Here is a 24941-nt window from a genome sequence, read left to right on the forward strand (position 1 = left end):
ATCGGGTAAATGGCCTCCACGGCTTTGCTGGCACATACGCAAAGCCGTGGTCTTCATTGGTCTTCATTGTCCCTGCTCCTGGGCCATAATTGGTACTTGGTAATGCTTATCAAATTGAAGGGATTGAAATCAAAGGGCAACAGATATTAGAATCTGATTCAATAAACCAAGTCAAATTAGGCTTTGTTGTTGTTGTTAATGCTCACGCAAAATTCAAATCTTGCATGAATTTTGGGACACCCTATACAACACTCAAGCCCAGAAACAGGACGGGAGCTGTAATTTCATGTCTCAGAGTTTGTTTTGGCTGCGTGTGTGTGTGTGTGTGTGTCTGTATGTGCATGCATGCATGTGTGTGCAGGCGCGTGTGTGTTGGGGTGGGAGATAACAGTGACATTTGTCTCTGTGAGTGGCCGCTGTCCTCTGACAATCTGAGAGAACAGAGGCGTCTCCGGTGCCTGGGCAGAGCCATCTTCCTTATACGTGGCCACTGGGTCCGGAAGATTAATGGTCACATTTTAAAAATTCACACAGACCTGGAATCAGCACTAGAAAATACAGATTTAAATTAACAAGGAAAAAGCAGAATCCCATCAAAGGAAATAAATCGTGCTGGCAACTATTGTCACATAATAAAATGTATTCTGGAACTGAAGGGCTTTCATATGGAGCTGTCTGCAGCTTCGTGGCCATGTTAATTGAATAAGGTGCCTGACTGGGGGGAGGCAGGGAATGAAATTTCCCTCAGCATCTGCTCAGCCGAGCCGTTGGCAGCCGCGTGTGGGATGCTGACCTGTTTGTCACGGGACAGCCCTCGCTCCTGCAGGGAGGTGGCGGCTCAGCAGGGGCGGCTCCCTGGGTGGGGGACAGAGAACGCTCAGTAACGTGCCCGAGCACTTGGGGGTGCTCTAGTTAGAATCCTCCCGTTACCAAGCGGGTGTTAGAATATTAATTCATCATTTGAGTCGAGTGGCAGAAATCGTTGGCCTCTGACGGCCTGCCCCTTCTTCCAACCGCCCAGGGCCTGCGGGGAGGTCCCAGAGGCCTTCATCTCGGCGCCACGCCAGGGAGAGCCGGTTTCCTGGCGGCTTCTCCCTTCTGTTCAGTAAATGTAATTATTCCCACCTTAGAAGGTTGCTGAGAGGATGAGGCAAGGTGATGTGTGTGAAGGAACCTAGCCCCATGCCTGGCAGGTGGGTCCCCACCAGACACAGGGGACTAGAATGTCACTTCGCTGAGACTCAGCTGACTGCGGAGCTCCCCTGACCCTGGTAGGCTCATCCGACAGGCGGAGCCCGGGCCATTCTCCTTCGGCAGGTGACTTCCATTCAGCTTAACCACAGGTGATCGGTCCCTCGGCCCAACCTGTTCCTTCTCATTAACAGGAGGCCTGATTGCCTTCTTCCCCACCTCCCCTCCTTTCTGGGCCCCGGAACAGCAGAAGCAGCTTTTGCAGCGTAGGAACTCTTCTCCCCGGTGCTGCGGGCCGAGGCCTGACCATTCTGCTCTCTGAGAGCTGCCCACCCCCACACTGCTGCATCAGCCGCTATAGCTGGAGTTTCTGGCAGCTTGATTTCAATTCAACCAATACCTATTGAGCAATTACTCTATAAAAGAGAGAGAGAGAGAGAGATGTGAGAGAGGCACATCGATTGATTGCCTCCCACACACCCCACTGGGACCAGGGATCGAACATGCAATCCAGGTATGTGCCCTTGACTAGAAATTGAACCCATGACCCTTCATGCATTGGGATGATGCTCTAACCACTTACCCACACTGCCAGGGTTTGAATCATCTTTTGATTTTATTTTTTTTATTTTATTTTTTTCATCTTTTGATTTTACATTTACCGTATCACCAGACATTGCCTGTGGCATGAGATCAGAAATGTCCCCCCCGCCCCCCTTGTAAATTCCTGGCTGCTGCCGCCACTGACTTCTTGTTACATTATGCCTGTTTTCCTCCATAGCAAAGAGGAGTGGGGTGCACGGTATAATGGATCTCCCAGAGTCCTTGAATCTAACTGGGGAACACACACATGCAGAAATGAAATAATAGAGGCTCACAGCACTTCATGTCCAAGAAGGGCCCCGGGGGTTTTCATGGAGTAGGTACAACACTGGATTTGGTTGACAAATATTCAGTAATCTAAGGCAGACATTGCCCTAGAAAATGGGGTACAAAAGCGATGAGATTTGGCCCTGCTCTTGAGGAGGTCACAGTCATAGTAGGGAGATAGGCTTATATCAAACTAGAGGCCCGGTGCACAAAAATTTGTGCACTCGGCAGGGAGAGGAGGTCCCTCAGCCCGGCCTGTGCCCTCTCGCAGTCTGGGACCCCTCGGGAGATAACAACCTGCTGGCTTAGGCCTGCTCCCGGGTGGCAGAGGGCAGGCCCAATCCCTAGGTGCAGCCCCTGGTCGGGCTCAGAGCAGGGCCAATTGGGGAGTTGGGGTGCCGCCCCCTGTCATGCACAGAGCAGGGCGGATCAGGAGGTTACAATGTCACCCCTAGTCACGCTCAGGGTAGGGCCGATTGGGGGGTTGGGGCACCGCCCCCTGTCACACTCAAGGCAGGGTCGATGGGGAGGTTGCAGCGCCACCCCCTGTCTCGCACAGAGCAGGGCCAATCAGGGGGTTGGGGCGCTGCCCCCTGTCACACACACAGCAGGGCCCATCAGGGGGTTGGGGAGCTCACCCCTGTCACGCACAGAGCAAGGCTGATCAGGGGGTTGAGGAGCTCCCCCCTGTCAGGAACAGAGCAGGGCGGATAGGGAGGTTGTGGCCATGCCCCCTGTCACACACAGAGCCACAGGGCAATCAGGGGGTTTGGTTGCTGCCCTCTGTCACGCTGATCCCGGTGCTGGGAGGCATATTACCCTTTTACTATATAGGATAGAAGCCTGGTACACGGGTGGGGGCTGGCTGGTTTGCCCTGAAGGGTGTCCTGGATCAGGGTGGGGGTCCTGCTTGGGTGCCTGGCCAGCCTGGGTGAGGGGATGATGGCTGTTTGCAGCTGGTCACACACCCTTTAGGGTGGGGGTCCCCACTGGGGTGCCTGGCCAGCCTGGGTGAGGGGCTGAGGGCCATTTTCAGGCTGGCGGGTGACTGAAGCTCCCAACCTGTCCTTTTTTCCTTTTTTTTTATTCTGGGCCAGCTTTAGCTCTGAGGCTCGGCTCCAGCTATGAGACCTCCACTGCTGAAAGCAGGTTTCTGGCCTTTGTTTACCCTTCTGTATTTGAAACAATGTTGCGGTCTTGCTGGCTGAAGCCCCGGGTTTTGTTTAGCTTCTATATTTGTTACAATGTTGCTTAGAGTGCAGCTGAGAGGCCGGCAAGGCAGGCGGGGAAGCTTGGCTCCCTCCGTCACTGAAGCAAGCAAGCCTCCCTGTTCGCATCAGCTGCCTGGCTGCCGGCCACCATCTTGGCTGGCAGTTAATTTGCATATCTCCCTGATTAGCCAATGGGAAGGGTAGCGGTCGTACGCCAATTACCATGTTTCTCTTTTATTAGATAGGATGGTTAAGTATATTGGGGTACCTGGAGTGGGAGAGGTCATTCAGGCATCCAGCCCAGCCTGGAGCAAGCCCAGGGCCGGCCCTACCGAAGAGTGGGTGCCTAGAGGGGGTCTTGAAGGATAAGTAGGAGTTTGGAGAGTCCATAAGGAATGGCGGCGATTCTAGGAAGGGGGAGCAGCGTGAATAAAGAATCAGGCTAAGGCATGAAAAAGCCATGGCATCGGCACAGACTCACAAGACTTCCCTTCCTGTCAGAGGGAGACACAGGCTGGCGAGCTGGGCAGGTGTGTGAAAACGGCTAGAACCAGGGTGTGGGTGTGGATGTGGGTGTCGGTGTGGGTATGGGTGTGGGAGCCCAGGGCAGGTGTGTGGAGTGAGAAGGGAGCTAAACCAGAACCCTTGGAAACAGCAACCTTGAAAAGGTGGGAGGAGGAGCCAGAAAGGACCACCTGCAAGGAAGAAAGAGAACCAGGCCCCGGGGTGGGGGTGGGGAGGGTGGGAAGGGTGCGGTCAGCCAGGCGGGATCCGGTGGCCAGGAGAGGCAGCGGAGGTCAGATGACGTTGGGTCCAGGGCAGCTAAGGAGCGAGTCCCCTGTGCCATAGAATGATCCCAAAACTATTTGCTTAGAGGGTGGCAGCAGGTCATTTTGGCAGGAACTGTTGAGGGTCTGTAAACTATAGGTGCTGAATAATTGTTTGCAGTTTCATGGTCATCTCCATCATAATTTGCTGCTCCATTTCCACCCCTCAGGGCAAGGCAGGTTTTTGCCCTCACGTTCCCACAGGCAGGCAATCTTTTAAAATTGCAAATTGGGTCTTGTCACATCTCTGCTTAAAATCCTTCTGGATAAAGTCAGAGCTCTGGCTGGGCCCTGAGGGCCTCCAGCCCGGAGTGGCTCCTGCTCTGCACAGGTGTCTGTCCTTAGTTAGAGCAGATGTGTCTTTTGGGGGCTTTCAAAGCTCAGAAATCTCAGGGTGTGGCAGCCCCGAAGCACACCTCTTCCCTGGCAATCCCCTCATTGGTACAGTCACTATGCTATAGTGCAGGGGTCCTCAAACTTTTTAAACAGGGGGCCAGTTCACTGTCCCTCAGACCGTTGGAGGGCCGGACTACAGTTTAAAAATAAACTATGAACAAATTCCTATGCACACAGCGGCGGCAAAAACACCCGGCGGGCCGGATAAATGTTTTCGGCGGGCCGCATGTGGCCCGCGGGCCGCAGTTTGAGGACCCCTGCTATAGTGGGCGCAGCAACAGCACCTGTCTGGCCAGCTTCATGGTGTGCAGCCGGGGCAGTCCCCCGGCGCCTGTGCTCAGAAGGGCCTCACGCTTGCTGGATGCCCTGCTGTCACCGTCTTGAATTCCTAATGATGTTTGGACCGAGCCCTGCCCGTCGCAGAGCTGGCCCCGTGTCCGCCTCGGGGGGCGGTGTGAGGAGCCATAGGGAACTTGGGAGACCCGCACACCCCAGGGCCCGGCGCATGGCAGGCCCTCGCTGCAGGGTCACCTGTCATCATTTCAGCTCTGCTCAACCACAACCGCAGCCAATCATTCATTCTCGTGTTTGCTCAGCCTCATTGACTAAGTGCTGTGGTCAGAGGCATTGATCAACTGCTTAAACCCCCTGCAGCTGCTCCTCACCTCCGGTTTCCCAAACCTGGCCAGGCCCAGTCTCTGCGGAGCTGGTTAAGAATAGATGCCTGTGGCCTGCACCCTAGGCCCCCTGAACCGGCTCCCAGGGTCTGGGCTGTGAATCTGAATCGTTAGCAAGTTCCCAGGTGACTCTAATGCCTTCGTCTGTGCCGTGATGGGCAGGACAGAGCTGGGAACCTGCATCTTCGGGCGGAGAACCCAAACCCCTTTCCTCTCTGGCCCTGGCTGAGAAGGTGTCGCAAGAAGCTCTGGCCCCTTTGTCCGCGTGTGCTGTTCCTTCCTTCGGGGCTCGCTCGGCACCCAGTTTGTATTCTCCTCCGAGCGGGTCATGTTGAAGGTACTTGTTCCTGCGCCTCTATCCCCGGCGGCCTGAGGGCTCCTCGGGGCTCGCCTGCACCCTCCGTTAGCATCGCGCACATTCACTGCCCACGGCAGAGCGCCCAGTGGCCACATGTCCATCGTTATGCTGCTGCTTCCCCTGCAGCCCCGGGCGCACCCTCCGTGCTCAGTGAGGCCCCTCAGCTGGGTCAGCTGGTTGGCGTCACCGCCTTCAGTGCTCCCTCCACAACCGGCAAACCAAACGCCTTCACAGCAGGCGTGTCAGACGCGCGCCCGCGGGCCGCATGCCTCATTTGTTTGGCCCGTGTTAGCCTTTGCGTTTGACATGCGTGCTTTACAGCCTCGGCGCCGGGTCCTCCTGGGAGGCCCCTGCTCGCTCCTAGTCCGTGGGAACAGGCCTCCCCGGAGAAGCCTTCCTCCCAGGAGCCCCTGCGTACCAGTCGTTCTAGGACATCCCCCACGTGTGATGTGGAAAAGGCAGCGTGTGAAACGTAAAGCTTCCTTACGTCGGAGATGCTCCTCCCTTTTGGAAAGGGCTGAGTGTGTCCGGAGCTCAGGCACTGGGCTACGTCCGCGCCCTCCAGCCCCCGGCGTGCCGAGAAGAGGGAGAGTTGTCGTCCCCTCAGACCTATGGGGTTTGAAATGCTTCTCCTGTTGTTTTCGTCCTGCTTTTCTGCATTTGCTAAAGGCAGCTGACAACCACACCAAATGGGTTATCGGCTTTGGTTGGATACTCGTAGCTTTAATGGCCAACACCTGTGCCACAAAAGACATGCTGGCCAATCGAGGGTGCTTTCCTAGCACCTGCTGTGTGCTCCCACCAGAGGGGACTCACGGACTAGCAGTTCAGAGGAGCAGGCCATGCCCATCCTCCAATCGACGGTGCTTTCCTGAGCTCCTGCTGTGTGCTCCCACCAGAGGGGACTCACCGACAAGCAGTTCAGAGGAGCAGGCCATGCCCATGCTCCGTGGTCCTCAGTTTCCCGGACTCACGGGGTATCCGTGCCCAGCACCTTATTCACAAAGCGCTTCCTGAGCTGCTGTCCCAGCTGCCCTGCAGGGCAGGTGTGGAAGCCGAGGGCTGGAAAATGGGACCAAGACACAGAATAGCCGAGGCTCATGTCCAGAGCCTGAGGTTCTGGGCCCGTTGGTGTGTTTTACCTGCTGGGCAGAGACCTGGACGGAGCTGCCCACCTCCTTGAAGCCCTGGGCGTGCCGTGGGCTGGGAAACCCTTTCTTCCTCTCAGATGCCCTTCCGTGTGGCAAGGTGGCTGCTGATGTCGGGAAACTTCTGAATTCCTCCGGGAACTCGGGCTGGTGGAGGAGGCCTGCTCGCCAGGAGCGCCCACTCCGCGCCACGCTGCTGGGGGCCGCCGATGGCCCCGGTGCGTTCCGCGCCCCGGGAACACTTCCTGCACCTGTAACCTCCTGTCTCCCCGTCTCTCCCCAGGCACATCTCCCTGACGCTGCCCGCCACCTTCCGGGGCAGGAGCAGCACGCGGGCTGACTACGAGTACCAGCACTCCAACCTGTACGCCATCTCAGGTACGTGGGCCCCGCCAGCGGCAGCTACCGACGGTCCCGCGCCCCCTCCCTCGCCGTTTCCAGGCTTCTGGTGGCATCCGTCCTGCCTCCTTCTCCCTACAAGGGGCCTGTTCCCAGCAGCGACCAGGCCTCCCTTTCCTTTGTGCCACCGCAGCACTCAGAGGAGGGCCAGATACGCAGCATGTTTTGAAACTAATGATGAAAAACAATGTGTGGGTTTCACAAGCTTGAAGGGAAGTTTCCAGAGAATAGTCACCACATTGTTCACCTGCCAGGTCCAGGGCAGGTTTCCCAGGGGGCCCGCGGCAGCGCAGAGCTGGGGCCTGGCCCCTCCGCCCGCATCCAGGGCTGTCCGCCTCTCATCTCTCACAGCCAGGTCTGTGGCCAGAGGGTCTGCGGGCGGCCTCCCCCTCACCCCCACATATGAGTCTGTGATTTCTGAACTCGGCCTTGAAATTGATAGTGTTACCTTGGCAGGAACTTCATCAGTCCTGGTTTTCCTTTCCCCTTCGCCAGGGAGGGGAGCTCACAGCCTTGTTACAGAATTGAGATTCATTAGGTGCCTGGCGGGCGGGTGACTTGCTAAGAGCTTCGGAAACCCACAAGCTCCCCTCGATTATACTGGGCCTCCGGTCCAGGGTCTGTCTGAGGGGGAAGTGGCAAATCAGTGCCACTTCCCAGCGCACGCCCTTAATGGTGAGTGGCATTTCGAACACGGGAACATGGCATTCACTCATGTACCGTAATGAATCGGTTATTTAAGAGGTAATCTTTTCTCTAAAAATCGCAACTTCGGGTTACTAAGTAGACGAAATAGAACAATGGTGTAATTCGTGTCAGTATTAGTTTTTCTTGTTATGATCACTCCCTAATAGGTTTGGAAGTAAAAGCTAAAGCCAGTTGTTCCATTTCTGGGTGGCACACCTGCAGGGAGAGGCGAGGACAGGGGTGTCCCTGAGCCCAGGGCCTGGCTGCACTCCCGGAGCCAGGTGCCCGGAGGTGGGGGGACGCGTCTGAGAACAGCATCTCCAGGGAGAGCTGCGCTTGTGCGGCGGCTGGTTCGGCAGAGTCGACGAGGAGCATAACAAGGGTGGAAAGATGGCCTGTTCTGTGGAAGAGCTAACCGTGTCCCCAGGTGCCACGGGCAGAGCAGCTCTGAAATCCAGCGGGAGCTCGTTCGGAGGCACATGTGGAGGCTCAGGAAAGCAGGGACTGTTCCCTCCAGCTCGCAAATCTTCAGCAGCGAGTGCGCTGCCCCCTGGCCGGGTTCTCTGATGGCTTTCCCAGCTGTTGGCGCTCCTGCGGAAAAGGGCCCACAGAGCGCAGCCTCCCGGTCTGGCAGGAGCGCCTGTGCCTCGGACCGCTGCTTCCTCGCCCGGCCTTGATGAGGTGTTGTCTGGGTTCCTTTCAGCTGTTAGCTTAGCAACACCGAGGTAACAGCCTCAAGACACGGGGGAAGCCATTCGGCAGCTTCCTGTTACATTTATGTAAATGGCAGGCGGTTGGGTTTTATCTTCCAAGCAGAGGTAGTTGAGGCTGCAGCCCAGAGCAGCAGGCAGCTCGGCCTCGGCGGCTGCAGGCACCAAATCGCTCTGCCAGGGTCCAGGAATGCTTTGTTGTGATGCTGCCAGAAATACCCCGCAGAACCCGCTGGCTCCAGAAGCCTGCAAGCTCAGCACCGGGCAGCCATGGTGCGGCTGGCAAGCCTGCCCGCCGACCCCGGCAGCCTGCCTGCGGCGTGCTGGCTGGAAGGGGCAGAGAACGCCCTCCCCCATATGAGCAGGATTTGGCACCAAGTGGCACTTCTCAGTTTGGTATCGTGAAGTTAAGGTTTCAGTGGTTTATTCCAAAAACAGTCAAGGCAGAGTGTGCCCTAGGCCTTAGCCCTTGCCCGTTGCCTGATGCCATGGTAGCTGGAGCTCCGCACACGCTCACTGCCCGCTTCAGGGCCTGAGTCTTTGGTGCAAAATCCTGGTGGGCTGGTTCGTGCCTGAGAATATATGATTAGTTTGCAGTCCTTCCTAAGATAAGTAGATTTCCAAACAGTGTAACTAGAATTTGCAAAAGCAGCCCACATTTGATTTGAATGTGTGGTTATTGAAGTAATATTTACTTAGAAATGTTTTCCCAAGGGCATGCCTGAATTTCACTAAGACATCTATCCATGCCACCTGCAAAAGGAAGACACTGCTCAGAGGAGCTCTGTCCCCAGCACCAGAGGTGCTCATGAAATGTTTAGGGAGGGAGGGAGGCATCTAGCCAGCGTCCGCCTTGCCCAGGAACGCCCTCTGTGACCTCAGGGCAGATGGTCATCCTGATTTGCTGCTCAAGCGTCTGCAGCCTCTGGGGCTGCCACCTCCCGTGAGCTCACTCATGTCTGCAAGGTCCTCCCTGTTCGGCTGGGCTCTGCCGTCCTCGGTGCATATCCCGCCGGCCTTTTGGGGTCCTGTGCATTGTCTGCCAGAACGTGTCAGCTGTGCCGTGTGGTCCAGCCGGCGGCTTTCTCTTGCGCTCAGAGGTGGTGAGGAGCTTCGGATCCTGCTGAAATCCTGAGAAGCTAGGCCTTGCGGCCACCCTGCACCCTGGTCAGAATGGCATGAAGATGCCATCGGTCCTCACACCTCCTCCCCTGGGAACTGCTCCTCGAATGTCACAGTGTGCAAAGAGACTTACGCATAGGATGGGCACTGCTGCTTTTAAATAATAAACGCCTCAAAGAGGTGTGGGGTGGACTCTCAGTGGTTGCTAGTGTTCTTTTTACAAATATCTTACCTCTCCTGAAAAGTCTTCTATTTTTGTCCCAAATGATAGCATTCTACCTTTTCTTAGAGTTTTTTCAGATGCTTAGATGTCTGAACATTTATTCATATCTATTTCATCTGTTCCAGGAAGATTTAAGGTAGCTCCAAAAATACATGTAACAAAATAAAAATGGGAGTGAAAAGATAAGAGTGAACGAAACCTGGGCCAGGAGTGTAGGGCACCGCTGCAGGTGGAGGGGAGCCTGGGTCCGGGGCTGGGCCAGGGCAGCTTCCCTACGGGCAGCAAGAAACAAGCTGCTGCTCAGGAAGAGACTGACTGTCCTTTCACTGAACCCTCCCCATCAGGGGGCCCCTAAGGGGCAGTGAGTAGCAAAACTACTGCTTTTCAGTGAGTTTAAAAGGTCCACCTGAACCTGGCCGGTGTGGCTCAGTGGTTGAGCATCAACCTATAAACCAGAAGGTTGTGGTTTAATTCCCGGTCAGGGTGCAGGCCCAGGTTTCTGGCTCGATCCCCAGTGTGGGGCGTGCAGGAGGCAGCCAATCAATGATTCTCTCTCATCACTGATGTTTCTATCTCTCCTTTGCCATTCCTCTCTGAAATCAATAAAAATATATATATTTTTAAAAAGGTCCACCTGAATGATCATGTAGGGGGATCCGTTCAGGTGAACCCCAGAAATGTTTGGAAGTTGAGTAAGGGGTTTCCTTGTGCAGAGCGTCCCATACCTTGGGGACTTGAGACCTCGGGGGCCTTCAGGGAGGAGGCGCTCCCCTCCTGTCCAACCTGAGGGACATCCTGTGCCAGGCACCCTGCAGCACAGGCTTCTGCCTTTCACCGAGGACTGCCTCTGTCCGTCCATGACCGGTTTCACCTCGTAAGCTGGTGACTGGGGTGGTTGTTGTAAACTGATTTATATTCCCAACTGAAGAATTTTTGCAAAAGAAAACCTGTTTTTCTCCCTTTTGAAAAATTGACATGGGAGCTTAAAATAGTAAAATTAAGCAAATGCATATTAAAACAGGCAGGTAATCAAACTGAAAATCTCACATACCCCACGGATTCAGGAGGCTCCGCCGAGCAAAATTCCCTGACGCCTCACAGTGCGGGGAGCCGCGGGGCTCCGTGTCCTTCCCTGTTAGCCGGGGGCAGACCCCCATGCTGACATCTTCATTTATCCATCAGCGTTAGGCTGACCACATACTCATTAACCACGTCGTCACATTGGAGAGTGAAAAGCGCACAGTGGCCCCAGACGGCAGCCATCACCTGGAACCGACCGGGTGGGCGTGTGTGTGTGTGTATGTGTGTGTGTGTGTATTTTTTTTTCTCGATTTCCTTTCTGATTGCTGGAAAAGCCAGCTTATTGCCTTCTCCAGCTGTTCCCTCTTAAAAACCAGTCCCCATTCAAGATGCTGACGCCAGGATCATGCGAGCGTGGGCAAGTCTGAGTCCATCAGCCCATCCGTTTGGCCCGCGGCTCGCGTACGGAGTGGAGGAGGGTTTTATCTGAAACAGAACCCTGTATGAGCCATGTAACCGACATCAGACCAGGAAAGCGCAAAGCAATTAAAAATAATTAATGATTTCTGAATATCGGCCTTCTCCATGCAGTTTTAATCTAGTCCTCATTTAAATGGGAAGATGGACATTTAATTATCAGTATTATGAAATTCATGATTTATATATTTCATCCAATGGGATAAAATTTCTGCCACCAGCTCTTCATCTTATTATGAGGAGAATCTGTATATTTTAAGATATGATCCTTTAAAAACGCACCCGCAGCATACTGGGCAGCTGTAAGCGTCTTTTCCTTTCACTTGTAGTGATTACGTTATTTCTACCTTTTAATTAGGGGAGAACAGTCTCACCTGGAAAATCAAATATAAGCTTAAGACTTTAATGTTCATAAAGCGTTGCCGGGTGGGACGCGAAGGCCGGCAGACGGAAACAGCAGCGTGCCTGAGGAATGCTGTTTTTTTCCGTGGAATCTAACCCATCTGCCCCGTGTGTGATGTGCACGTGTCATGCTGCAGAGCTTGCGCCCATGCTCTGTGTGCTCGTGCCTGTGGCTCCCCTCCCCGTGTATCGGGGGTCAGCTCGTGGGTGGGGTAAGCACCTGTGAGGTCGACAACCACCAGTGAGGGAAAGCCCTTCTTCTGGTGGAAGCCTGAGTCATCCGGCACCTTCTGCATTCGCAGTGTCCCTCTGGCCTTTGTCTGTAGCAGACACATCCATGGGGTCCTGTGGCCTTGTGTTTCAGACCCCTCTTCCCTGCATCCTTCGCTGAGGATTTTCGGAATCGCCCGAGGCTGGTGGGAGAGGCGGTGGGGAGTGTGGGGGAGGGTGGCAAGGACCCAAGAGAGGGACAGCGTGTTGACGCAGCCACAGATAATAGGCTAAGAGGAAAATTCCTGAATGAAGTGCAAAACATATTTATAACGGTGCTCAAATCAAGGAGGGAATAAGTCATTTTAAAGGCGTATAAATTTTTATCATCACCTCTAGCAGTCATTCCGTCCCTTGTCTATCCATCTATTCTTGCCCTGACTGACAACAAAATCGAGCACAAAGAAAAATATAATAAGAAAAAGAAGAAATGGATCGGAGCGAATGGGGAATTGATCACACGGTGTATTTGTATATCCTGATGTAAAAGGTGCGCTTGACAGGTGGCCAGGTTTGCTCTGTACACAGCCATGTGTGTGCTGTCAGGCGCACGCACGCTGCCTTGTTTCGATTGATGAATTGCCTGCTTTCTTGATTAAACCTTCCGTCACTTAAGAAACAAAAAGCCTGTGTTTAGATGGCAGAGTGGGACATGTCAAAAAAATCTGTCTCCTTTACCTTTGTGCAGATGTTGGGCACAGACTGTAACATGTATTATTAAAATGAATGTGGCATTTACTGTGCATTATTCCTTTCCTGGGAGAAAGGACTGTAAATTATATGCTAATAATAAGCTTTAACCCTTTCGAAATGCAAAAGATTTAAGAGTGCAAATATTCACGTAGGCCTGGCTAATTGGATGTGCTTTTATATGTCTGCTGCGTGGCTGTGTCGCCGACGCTAATGAACATTGTGCGTGGCACATGCGGGCACCGGGGGCTCGCCTCCTGGAGGTGTCCACTCTGCGCGTCCCTCCTTGGGGTTTCACAGAGAGATCCCGGGACCCTGCGCCGGGCTCTGGGTGGTGTTGCTCAGGATGAGTCGACAGCCACGTCCAGGTCCCCCAGCGCGTCTCCTGTCCTGGGGGACCCTCTCTTCACCCTCCTGTGTTCTGTTCCCACTTACAGGGCTGGGCCCACGGGGCTGGCTGGGCTCAGGCCTGCAGGTACCAGGTATTGGTGCCGCCCACTTGGCTGTCTTCCTCAGCCCGGCTTTTCCATCCTCAGTCCAGTAGCCGAGGTGGCAGACTTATCTTTCCAAAGCGGGCTCCTCGGATCAGACCTCCATGCCCTGTCCCAGCCCACTGCCTGCTGCGTTCATTCAGACCACACTGCCCATGGCAGGGCCCGTCTCCCCCTGTCCTTGTCTCCTCCCCTGCGCCCACCAGCCGGGGCTGTCCGTGTCTCACCTTTGTGTCTGTGCGTTTGCCCTGCCACTCGCTGGCTCAGGCTGCCCCACCGCCTCTTCTCTGTTGACCCTCTTGGAAGGCCAGTCCCCACACGACCGCTGGCCCGCAGCTCCTCTGCGTGCCCTCCCGCCGGGGGTGCTGGCTCCGCCTGCTCCGTGTGGCAGAGATGTCGGCTGTGAGCACTGGAGGAGGCGGAGGCTGGTGTAGAGGCTGGAGGCCCCTCCGATCCCTTCAGAATCAAGGAGGGTGTGGTTAGACAAAGGCAAGGAGATGACAAAGGCTGTTGACCCCCCTGGTCCTCAGCAGACAGAGCCGCCGTGTGGCCAGGCCCGCGTTCCCTCCCGGGGGCAGCAGGGCGTCTGTGGAAGAAGACGCAGCACGTGACTGATGGGCATTGGGGGTCAGAAGCCCGTGAGGCCGTCACAGAGCTGCTGCACAGCGTATGCGAACGGCACCTGGTAGGCTGCCAGGGCCCTGCGTGGTGTTACCTCCATGCCCTTAGAACAGCTCAGTGTCGCCCACACTCTCCCAGGGTCGCTGCGAGGATCCGGGACGTAGGAACACTTTGTAACTGGGAAGCAGGTCAGGAATGTCACTTCCCTCCCCACCCACCTCCCCTGCAGGGCTGCCATCAGAGCGGGAGCCCAAAGATTTGCCGAGAATCATGGCTCGGGACCCACCGCTCGTGCCCAGCACGGCCTTCCTCTTCCTGCACTGTGCTCCTTCGGTGGCTTTACATAGAAGGTTCCGTCTCAGGAAGCAGTGTGTGCGGGTGCTCGGGGAAAATTTCTCCCTTCGCCCAGAGAAGCTCGCAGCAGGCTCTCTGGCATGGCTCCGCTCGGCACCCCGTGGAGACCAAGACATTCCGTCACGCATGGCCCTTAGAGGTGGGCTATTTTCCGTGGCAAGCAGCCCAGGAGCCTTTCTCAGGAAGGGGCAGAGCGATGGCTTGGGGGCTGGAAGGAGAGGGTGCCTGGCAGAATGAGCCGCCGCGCCTATAAAATCTTCCCATGTGCCTTTCTTTGCTTTTTTGGAGGAAAGTGCTTGGGGGCTGCTTTCTGCTCCAGGCTTCATTTCTGCTTTTCCTGTGCTGCGTGGGTAGGAAAAAGTTAAGCCTTTTTCCAGTTTCGTCATCATGAAAAATAAAAACATTATTAGGTGACAGATACTTCAGTGCTCTTAAAAGGGTGGGCACGCTCCTGCTGTGCTTTCATTCTCTCTCTGGTTTTTAAGCATGTCAGAGTGTAGGTGACATTGGTTTAATGGGCCACATCCCCCTCTTAAATCAGAGAGCGAGGCGGGGGTGGGGGTGGGGGGAACCGTGGCGGGAGCCGGAGAAGCCAGGTTCTCGGCAGGCCCAGCACCAAGCCCTCCTGACTCTAAATTCCCACATGGCCCTGCATCGGTAATTGCAATAACAGCATCAGTGGTTTAAACATAGTTCAGCTAATATTTATTGGAAGCTCCTATGTATCCGGCATCTAAGGCAGCAGGGATGACACCCACCGTCCAGGGCCGAGGATACAGGGAAGGAGTGTGGTTTGCAGATTGGGTTCCGCAATGTCACCAGCAAAAGTGCGTTGTTGCCTCCGGACTGTGCGGGCATTCCATCCGAACGCTGCCTGATTGCGAAGAGCACGGGCAACTGGAGAATCCCAGCTTCCGGACGCTTCTCCCTGTGGGTTTATCTTCTTTGTCTGGTTTTCAAATCAGAGATACGTCCCCGTTTCCCCAGCATAATTCCTTCCTGGCAGGCTCCGTGTGTGAGGGTGGGCAGCACAGGGCCTTTCTGACGGCCTCGCCCGGGAGCGCGGGGAGCACACTCAGTCCCCGCTCTTCCCTGCTCTTAGCACTTCCTGAGAGGTTTGCTCTGGGCTGAACAAGGTCTGGTTCACCACACGCTCCTGCCCGGGGCAGCTTATGTCAGATTCGCCTTTTCTTCTTTATCTGTCTCTGTCTCTCTCAAAATAATAGACTAGCAACTGAGAGAAAAATGATGTAATTAAGGCAACTTCTTTAATTTAAATACATTTAGGGAGCTGAAGTTGTTTTTGCCTTTATTAAAATGGATCGTGTTAATTTATTTTAATAATACCTAACCTTCCTTTAGCACTTACCATGTACAAGACTCGATAGTAAGCAGTTTCCATGCATTTTACCATTGAGTCCCAATAAATCCTTACCCAGAAAACCTTACGGCTTTGTGCTATCACTCTTATCGTCTGTATTTTATAGACACGGCACAGCTGCCAGTGTTGCTGCACTCCCGTGCTCCAGCCTTGTAAAATAAACATCTCTAATAAATATACTTTATCGTTATAAATATTTTACAGGTGGGAAAAACCGAGGTTTTGAGAGGTTGTGATTTGCCCAAAGTTACGCTGCTCGTAAGTGGGAGGCTGAGATTCGAACCCAGCCTCTGACTCCATCCTAAGCTCCGGCTCCCGGTGCTGAGGGTGCAGCCCTTGTCAAACTCAAGGTGGAACGGCACACACACCTGGAGTGAATACGCTGGGACAAAGTTGGTGTGTGAGGCCTCAGCGTTACTTAAATCCCAAATGACTCCTGGCCCGTCATCTCCGGGGCCTCATCAGAGTGAGGCCTCTGGTGCTTGACTGATGGCCGTCCCTAGTCTGTGGGATGTCTTGAGTAGTGGCCATGGCTCCCACTGGCTGTTGCTGGGCAGAGCACTGAGAGTGAGCACAGAGCCCCCTCGCTCAATGCTGAGTGACCTCAGGCAAGGAGCGTAACCTTTCTGTGCCTCCGTCTCCTTATCTGTTAAATGGGTGGCAGTGGTTTATGGTGAGGGTTAGAGTTGTGCCTGGTCGTAGCAAGTGCTGTAATGTGTGACTGTGGCTGTAACAGTTCCAATGCTCCTCCCTCCCACCCCTTGCCAGATCTTTTGCCGACCTGGAAAGGGAATATTCCAGGAACCTCAGGAGCCGCCTCTCCCTCAGTAGGTGGGGCTGTCACCGCTCTTGCTGTTGGACCTTTGTCTGGGGAGCTCTAGGCACCTGGCTGTCCCCGGCCGTGGCCTTCTCTTAGTCCTATGCCCACATTTTCCTTTATTAGGACTGAACTCCATGTGCCCCCCTCCCCCACCCCGGCCCTCCTGGACCCTGGCAACAGCAAGGCTCTTGTTTGAATGACAGCCACCTTAGTGCCTCCCCTTCTTTGAAGCTTCATTTTCTAAATTGGGCCTCCTAAGATGCCAGGCCAGGCTGACACCAAGCCCAAGGCTGCTGAGCCATGTCAGGCCCTGTGCGTCCCACCAGCTCCAGCCCCACTTCCCCTCCTGTCATCCCAGCTCTGTGAGCCCCCCCCCCCCCTGCCCCTGCGGGCGGCCCAGCCGACATGACAGTGGTCACCAGTGTCAGATTCCAGGTCAGCACGTTTAAACCTCCGGTGACTCAGTGAGCAGAGTGGGCGTTGGCAGAACCTGGGAGAAGTTGGACCAGCAACCCAAGATCCTGAGAGGAGAGGAAACTCATCCTTTGTCCGTTAAATGACATAAGCGCTTCCCTTTTGTGCCAGAATGAATGCATTTAGCTGCCAACATCAGGACCGAATAAACTCGGGCCTGTTTCAGAACAACAAAGCCCCCTTCCTGTGGATGATGCCTGGATCCATCCCTTGTCACACGCGTGCATTTGTGTCCTGAATACCCAGTGCTTCCCCCCCCCCCCTTGTTATGAATGACCAGTGATAGGTTTTTTAAAAACATAAACAGGATGGTGCCCCATTTATGTTTAAAAAAAAAATCTTCAGTGCCCCAGCCTGGAATTTGGATGGAACCTGTCACCCATCCCAAGAACGAGACTCCTCGTGCTCGTATTTGTCTTCGATCGTCTCGGAGACGATGAGTGATGCGCAGCTCTCAGCCCAGGTGAGGTCCTTTGTGAGGGAGCAGCTCCTCATGCCGACCCGCTGGCAAGGCAACATCCATAATTTTGAATGAGTGAGAAAAGCCTTCCTCGCCGGCCCCCAGCAGCGCTCCTGGTGACACACTTAGAAGCACTTAATCGCTTGCTACCTGGAGGCAGAAAACACACCCATCTTTATGTCCCATGGCCTCGTGCGTTTTCCTTAAACACGCCCGTGCCAGCAGAACGCCGGGCCGCTCCTGCCAGGAGCGCCTCTGTCTCATGGATTACACAGGTGTCACTCATCCTTCTGCCAAAGGTGGTTGTACCTTTTTAGGCCCCAGATGGGCAGCTTCTTTGGCCATAAGCCTCTTGGCTATTTATGCTTCTTGTGAAACACTGGCCCTCTGATTGGTTTTCCAGTTCTAAGGACGTCGATTTGTCTCTGGTTATAGCGTCCCGTTTGGAGCCCAGTTCCCTGCTGGAGTTCAGGGTCCCTCTGGGAGGGCGGGACGGTGGAGCCCCATTCACTGGTGTGGGCCTGGCCCCCAGGGCTCAGGGCTGTTTGTTCCGTTGATTTTTGAGATCCACCCTTTTGCACCTGCCTTTTCCCGCCGCATGACTGGATAGTTTACATAACATTTCAGCCCATTTTGTCTTCCAGAATTTTGAGGGTTAGAGATAATGGACGTGAAGTTCCTAGTCCTGAGGGGCACCCCAGAACTGGTCACTGGCATGACCGTCACAAATACTGTTATTCCAGTGAAGTGCTTCCTGTGATTCCAGGAGGCTCGGGTCTTACTCTCTCTACAGTTTGCATCTAAAGATGCAGTCGGGTGAGGGGCCGCTAGCTGGTCCACTGAGGCAGGGCCAGGAGGGAGCCCACCTGGAGGGGCCCCGCCCGGCTCAGGGGACCCTGTGCCCTAACACAAAGCAAACCCTCCTTTCGAGTTCAGAAATCAGTGATTGCTTGAGATCTCAATGTGCTGCTGGGTAACATGCATCTAAAGAGAACTTCTCAGCCGTGAGTCGGCCCGATGTCCCCTTCTCGCCGGATCAGCTCTGATGAAAAAAGGATCTATCTGTGCTCAAGGATCTGAATGGTTTGACTTCTTTCTCCTTTGCCTTTTGGTTCGTGGCTCTTTCCTGTCCCCTTGTCCCTCCCATCGCAGGACCCGTTAGCAAACCAAACCAAAACAAAAACCCTTTCCTTGTCCCAGAATCCTTACCTAGCTGTGAGCAAGGCTTGGTTAAGGGTACAGGGAAGTCACATCATGAAGTCCCTGCTCCGGGCCCAGGGTCCCCGGACTCAAAGGCCTGCGCCAAGACTGGCCCGGCGGCCACAGGACGCACCGTGCGTTCAAGGCGTCCTTTCTCAGGGTTCCAGAGAGTAAACTAAACAACTTCCGTAGATGTCCGTCTCATGGGAGGGTGCTGGGCTGTCTGTCCATGCTGGGGGGGTCGCTCCTTCGTCAGGCTCCGTTTTTTAAAAAGATATTGTACCTTTTATTTGGATGTAATGAGGGCAGACATTTTAATCAGAGGTTAGTCATTTATTTTTGCAAACTATTGTTTTGATTCATCATTTTTGCAGATAATTAAATGGTTCAGTTGGCACAGTGTGTCTACTTATTAAAACAGGTGATTTTGGGGGGGAAAAAAAGATGCTGTTTTTTGGATCACTGCACATGAATTGTTTTTATCTTCATCTTTGAGCATAGTTTCTGGTTGTTTTGCCAGATGCTTTCTCGTGTTCCAGAATTTGGTGTCCTCTCTAGGTGGGGGGCGGGGTGTAGCAGGGAGCTTGCCCTTGGATGATTGGGGTGTTGGCCACCACGCCCTCTGAAAGCGGAGACTAAGTGAACTGCGCTGTTGCCTTTCAGGACTCTGGTTTAATTGGACTGGGGAGAGAGCCTACAAGTTATGAACCTCACAGCAGTTCTTATGCTAAAAACAGATTAATTGTAGCCCTCCCAGTGGGTGGAGTTTAAAAGTCAATTACTGCTTGTCCTATTGTAATTTACACACCTAGGATCTGAAAAAGTCTGTCACTTCGTGTAAAAATGAAAAGGTTACGTGCCCTAGTTGGAGTATGCTTACAACTTTCCATTTGTAAATGCCTCGGCTACATGTGTTTGTATGTGTGCAACTGTAACTCCACCTGGGAGCACGGTCCCTTCTGAAGAGGAACCGTCAGGGTTTCGTCTTTAAATCCACAAAGGCTTAGAATGCAGCCCTTTGTCAGTTTAATCCACTTGTAGGCTCTGTGGCCAGCGCCTGCAGAGCCGTGGGACCACTCCACTCCCGGGTCATGAACCAGTAGAGAAATGGCCCTTCAGGGGTCAATTTTTTTAAAAACAAATTGCTCATGAGATTTGCCTTCTTTGATTTTTCCATGTTTGCGTCCTGAATCAGTTCGTTTACTCATTAAAAGGATTTATTTTAGGTGGACCAATTAAAACTTTGGAAGCTAATTTTTTGCTGAGCAGTGCAGACCTCTGAAAATGCAATTTATAACATGGCTTCTGCCCTTTTCCACCGAGAGCGGATGATGGAGCTGCAGCCGCTGGCTCTGGAAGTCGAGAACTGCTGTTCTTTGTCCTCCCGTCCGCCACGGCCGCAGCATCGGTCGGTTTCTGCCACCTCCATTGTTTTAAGGTGAACAGGCAAGTCTGGGACGTCCGGCCCGCCCGGCCCGGGAGTGGCACGCCGGATTTGTTTGCTTGCACAAACCCCATGGTTTAATTTTTTTAATAGGAAGCTGCTGTGCAGTTTGGATATTTAAACAGTTATTAACCGAATGACAATTAACAGATTGCATAGACAGATTTTCTTTTGAAAACCTCTGAAATTGAGTACAGTTTGCAAAACTATCACGGCATAGTAATGACAATGAATTTTGATTTCCCGGAACTGATATTAGACTCCTTATTAAACTATGTGCATCTGCTTTTAATTTACTCCAAATAATTGGAAAATGCAATGAAGCTTTCCAATTAAAGCACGGCTTTATGCTGTTTAATAATACCCCCATAATATTATAGCTTATGAAGTGACAGGTGAGTTGGTATATGAATAAAACATAAAGGCAGCAATAAGGGACAGAAAACCGGAGACAGTTGTGGGGATTTTAAATGCTGGATGTAATTTGCATATATTAATCTCTTCTTTTCAGCCTTATCAGGCATTCTTCAGTATTTGAAGTTAAAATAGCGTTGACAGGCGGGAGTACGCTTAGTTTTTTCAAGGATTTATTACTTGTATAATTTCTGATCTTTAATAAGCAGATATGACTGATCCTCATAGTTCTATAGAAATCGGTTAATTGTTCCAGATGGCGTGTACTGATTATGCAAAATTACTTTTCACACCATTTTTTTTGTGATGGAGTTTGGAGTAAAATTAAATTTTTTATAGCCTTCTTATCATGCTGTTTTACAGTGGTTTTTCCACAGAAGTTGAATTTAATCTACTATATTACATTGACCAGCACAGTTATTCTAATGTAGCATTTTGTGATTTGACAAAGAATAATAGAACACATTGCTCATTGTTCATTACTGTGTTCCTAATAAAAAGGAGCTCCTGTGTATAGCACATAGCTGTTATTTATGAAGAATGCCTAATTCATGCCGTGAAAAATGCGAAATTGTACTATGAAGTAGCTCCTTTTGGGGAGAGACTATCTGGGAGAAGCAAATGGAAATGGGCTTGTTGCTACCGATTTTACATGCTAAAGGAGGGGTCTTCTTTTAATGACCAGAGTGTTGAAATTGTGCTACTTCCTTCTTCTTTGAAGGGGGGAAAAAAAGGCTAGCTAATCTCATTCTATTAGGAGAGGTGTCACCGGTTGAGTCGTCTTGATTTCCATAATCCCAGAAGCCTTTCATAATTGAATAGCATTTATAAAAGGTGGTTACACTTTGGTGTAAAGTATAAAAAAAAAAAAAAAAGCTTCAGTGATTGTTCATCTCTAACGCTGTCCGAAGTGTCGGTTTTTACAAAGCACATGGTGCTGGTGCTGGTGCTGGTGCTGGTGCAGGTCCACGCCCAGCCTGTGGCTGCTGCTGGGCGGCACTGATCCAGGTCCTCCTGTCCAGGTCTCTGCGGCTCCGTCCATGTGGGATGTGAGGACTCGGCAGAGTCACCCCAGAATGGGATTGTGGGCTGTTCCCTTGATGCAGGGGAGATGCAGTTTCAAGGGGGAGGGAGTGGCTTTTGTTGCTGTTGTTGCATCAAAACTCCTGGCTGGGTGTATAGTATTTTAAATGCATGGGTGTTTTGTTTGTGTGTGTGTGTTTTTTATATATTTTTTATTGATTTCAGAGAGGAAAGGAGAGGGAGAGAGAGAAACATCAATGATGAGAATCATTGATCGGCTGCCTCCTGCATGCCCCACACTGGGGATCGAGCCCACAACCCAGGCATCTGTCCACGACTCTCTGGTTCATAGGTCAGCGCTCAACCACTGACCCACACCAGCCAGGCAAGGGTATGTAGTATTTTAAATAGAGTGAATAACTATAAAGAAAAATATGTACGTGTATATAATCTGAAGTTTGACCTGTTTTCCAAAAAGACCGCTGTGTATTAAGTCTCATCGGGATTTCATAGGCCCGGGAATATATTCCTATTTTAAATGGAGTAGATCCCCGTGTGCAGAGAGACTCCCCTCTTCCTGTGGCTGGACTGCTTACTTCCAGTAGCTCATCCTACCCTGCAGCCCCTTCCCGCCCATGTCTGCCATCCCGAAGGCCTTCCTTGTTTGAACAGACTGGAGCCAGATTTGGGTCTGTTTAAAGGCTTCAGTTCCCGTAGCCCTAGGGGAATCAGACTTTTTTTTTTAATATCCTTCCTCCAGCAGCACCGATTGCGCTCTCAGTGTCCCTGGGTGGGAGCAGGGCTCCGTGGGGCCTCCGCGGCCGGCTGTAGGGGAACAGACAAACCGGCCACAGACCTGGAACTAAGAGGAAGTCTGTCTGTCTGTGTCTGCTGGGGGGAGGGCGGGTATGGGGTTGGGGAGGGATGGGGCGCCGCGTCAGGGTGGAGGTTCCTCTCTGGGGCCGCGTACATTGCTCCGCACCCTGGTGTTCAGAATGTTTTGGTCGAGTTCTGTTTTGGGTCTGGTCCGGTTCTGAAGGAAGGTGATGGTGAGGTCGGCATGCTTGGCTGCCGGCAGCACGAGGGACTAACTAACCTCACGGCGTGACTGGCGGCCGGAGCACTTGCCGCGAGCAGCACCCACTCGTTCTGTTTGCTTCGCTGCCGTGTGCCTCGGACGTCTGAATCCTTTCACACACCCTTTTTGTAAACTCAAAACGTATTTTTTGTGAAAATGAAAATTCTGTGAAAAGGAGAATGCGTAAATCAGACATGATTAAAAATATTTGTTCTAATGCAGTAATAATTTGGTAGTAATGCTTTCATCAGTATAGCTTAAGGCTACATTAAGTGGACAGACTTTATATGGATTCTCTCATTTTCATCTTCAAAATGCTATCTAATGTCTCATTAAGACTTGCATATAATGTATCTTAAGTACAGTCATTAAATATAGTTTAGGGAGATTTATGTTCAGATTTTGCTTAAAGATGTTTTAATAGGCCCATTTACTCCGATGATATTAATGAGCTCTTACTACAGACTAAGCTTCTAAAACTAGTGGTAAGGACTCCAGCCTGAGCACAACGTGGGATCCGTGCCTGGTTTGGCCGAGAGCCCGCAGGTTAGGTCCGCTGACCCCCAGGGTCAGTACCAGCCCCTCCGTGAGCCCAGACTTTCGGCGAAGGGCCGCCTCTGACCCGGTCCGGCGGCTACCCCAGAGGATTCCGCTTTCCTGCAAGACTGAGCACAGTCCTCCTTCTTGCCCAAAGCCCTGCACAGGACACGTGCGGTGTGGCCACACTGTGCATCTCCAAGGCCCTTTGAGTGGCGCCGACGCTCTTGGCACCGGGCACGGAGGGTTAAAGAAGGCTGTTGCCAGGCATCTCGAGGGAGCATCTGCCCGGAAGGTGTGCGTGACCTGTGGAGGCCGCAGGGGTGCGCGTCCCCGCCCAGGCACTGGCAGCGGCTGAGTGTCCGTGATACGGCGGCCCTGCACACCCACAGCAGGAATCGGCGTGCCCCGCGCCAGCCGGCTCTCTCCAGGCCTCACTTTTAACCGCGTGGCCGGAGGTCTCCGTGCTGGTATTTCCTTCTCTTTCAGAGAAATGCTGAAAAACAGATTTTTTTGTTTCAGTTATTTTAAGGGAGAGGGGATGTGGGGGGAAGAACCTGTGAGTTCAAAGACTTTTCTAATCACTAAATTGGTTTGTTATAAAAAGATAATAGCAAATTTCTTGGTTCCGTAATTGGACATTTCTTCCCCGTGGGCTGATGCCGGCTCAGCCCGTGCATGCACAATAAGTCGTGCTTTTGAAAAGCCGTAACTGGCTAATAACAGCTACCGTGTCATCAGAGAGTAATGGTGTGCTGATTAGCATAATTAATGACAAATGGTGGTGCGGATTGGTGGATTGGTTTAGCGGATGATGAATGCGGCCGGCCGGGCTGGGGCCTGCCAACGAGGCCTCGCTGGCTGTCAGCCCTTCTGTTCTCGCCGAGGCAGCCCTCATTAGTCACCATGGGAGGTGCCAGTTTGTATTCTGTTTGGAACACAGAAAACTTAATAATCCAAGCGAATGTGGCTCTCCCTCTCCCTCTGTATTTACTCACAAAAATCCCTTCTCGCGCATCCCCATTGTGGCTGAGCCTTGGAGACGCGGCTATTGCTGGAGGCGCCCGTGGTGACTGAAAGGGACAAAAGGCACCAGGATAGAGACACACGGAGTGCAACGCGCTCCTCGGACCAGGGACGAGTTACTCCGCTAGGAAGACCTCCGCTCGTGAACTGTCTGAGTGTTTATAAGCCGCACATTCTGTCCTGAAGTAAGACTAGCACATTTATCTTCGACCTGGTTAATCGGACCTAATTTGCATTCTCAAATGAGACTGATAAAAATGGATTTACCTTCTAACCTTTAGAGTGGGAAAGTATTTCTCTGCAAGATTTCTGGGGCTATCTTCCCTTAACTGATAAGAAGCAACTCCTTTATCAATAAAGATGAAAATCCTTAATTTGCATTAGTGAATGAGACTAATTATTATATAGTTAATTAGCATCTGGAAATGAGGATTATCTTAATTACAAAGCACAATTTCCCTAATAGCTACAAAACTGTAAGTTTGATCCGTGTGGAAACTGGTAACTATTATTACATAATTAGTGATAACATTAATAGTACAGAGTATTTAGGCATAATTTGCATATGCAAATGTAATTTACCTAAGCCAAACAAGTGGACCATTAATGACTGGAGCACGATAGAGCTGACAGAAAGTTCTATATAGCTGCACGGTACCCACGTTACACCGGTACCTACGTTAGTAAGCGGTAGAGGAGGTAGGATCTTTTATATTGAGGTGGTCAGGGCGGAGTGTGTTTGAAGAGGGAAAAGCTGTCGGTTAAGTAATGGAGCCACTGTTTAGGGAAGCAGCGGCCACGCAGTCACCTCCTTGACTTTGCTTTCCTGTTGCTTCCCAGTCACCCTGGAGTCTCAGGGTCCTCCCCCAGCACATGTTAGCATCTCTGAACGGGGACCTGTCTTACAATGAAGTGCACTTTTAAAGCAGTCACACACACA

General features: G+C 52.4%; 1 protein-coding gene across 1 annotated transcript in view; it reads left to right on the forward strand.

The window, feature by feature from the left end:
* Positions 1-24941, forward strand: part of MVB12B (multivesicular body subunit 12B) — a 141502-nt gene that overhangs the window by 71620 nt on the left and 44941 nt on the right. Inside the window, exon 7 of the mRNA XM_081103898.1 lies at positions 6962-7056. Coding sequence (XP_080960024.1) covers positions 6962-7056 — 95 coding nt within the window. The remainder of the gene's footprint in view (positions 1-6961; positions 7057-24941) is intronic.

The sequence above is a fragment of the Myotis nattereri genome, assembly GCF_964212035.1.
Source record: "Myotis nattereri genome assembly, chromosome: 12".
Lineage (NCBI taxonomy): Eukaryota > Metazoa > Chordata > Mammalia > Chiroptera > Vespertilionidae > Myotis > Myotis nattereri.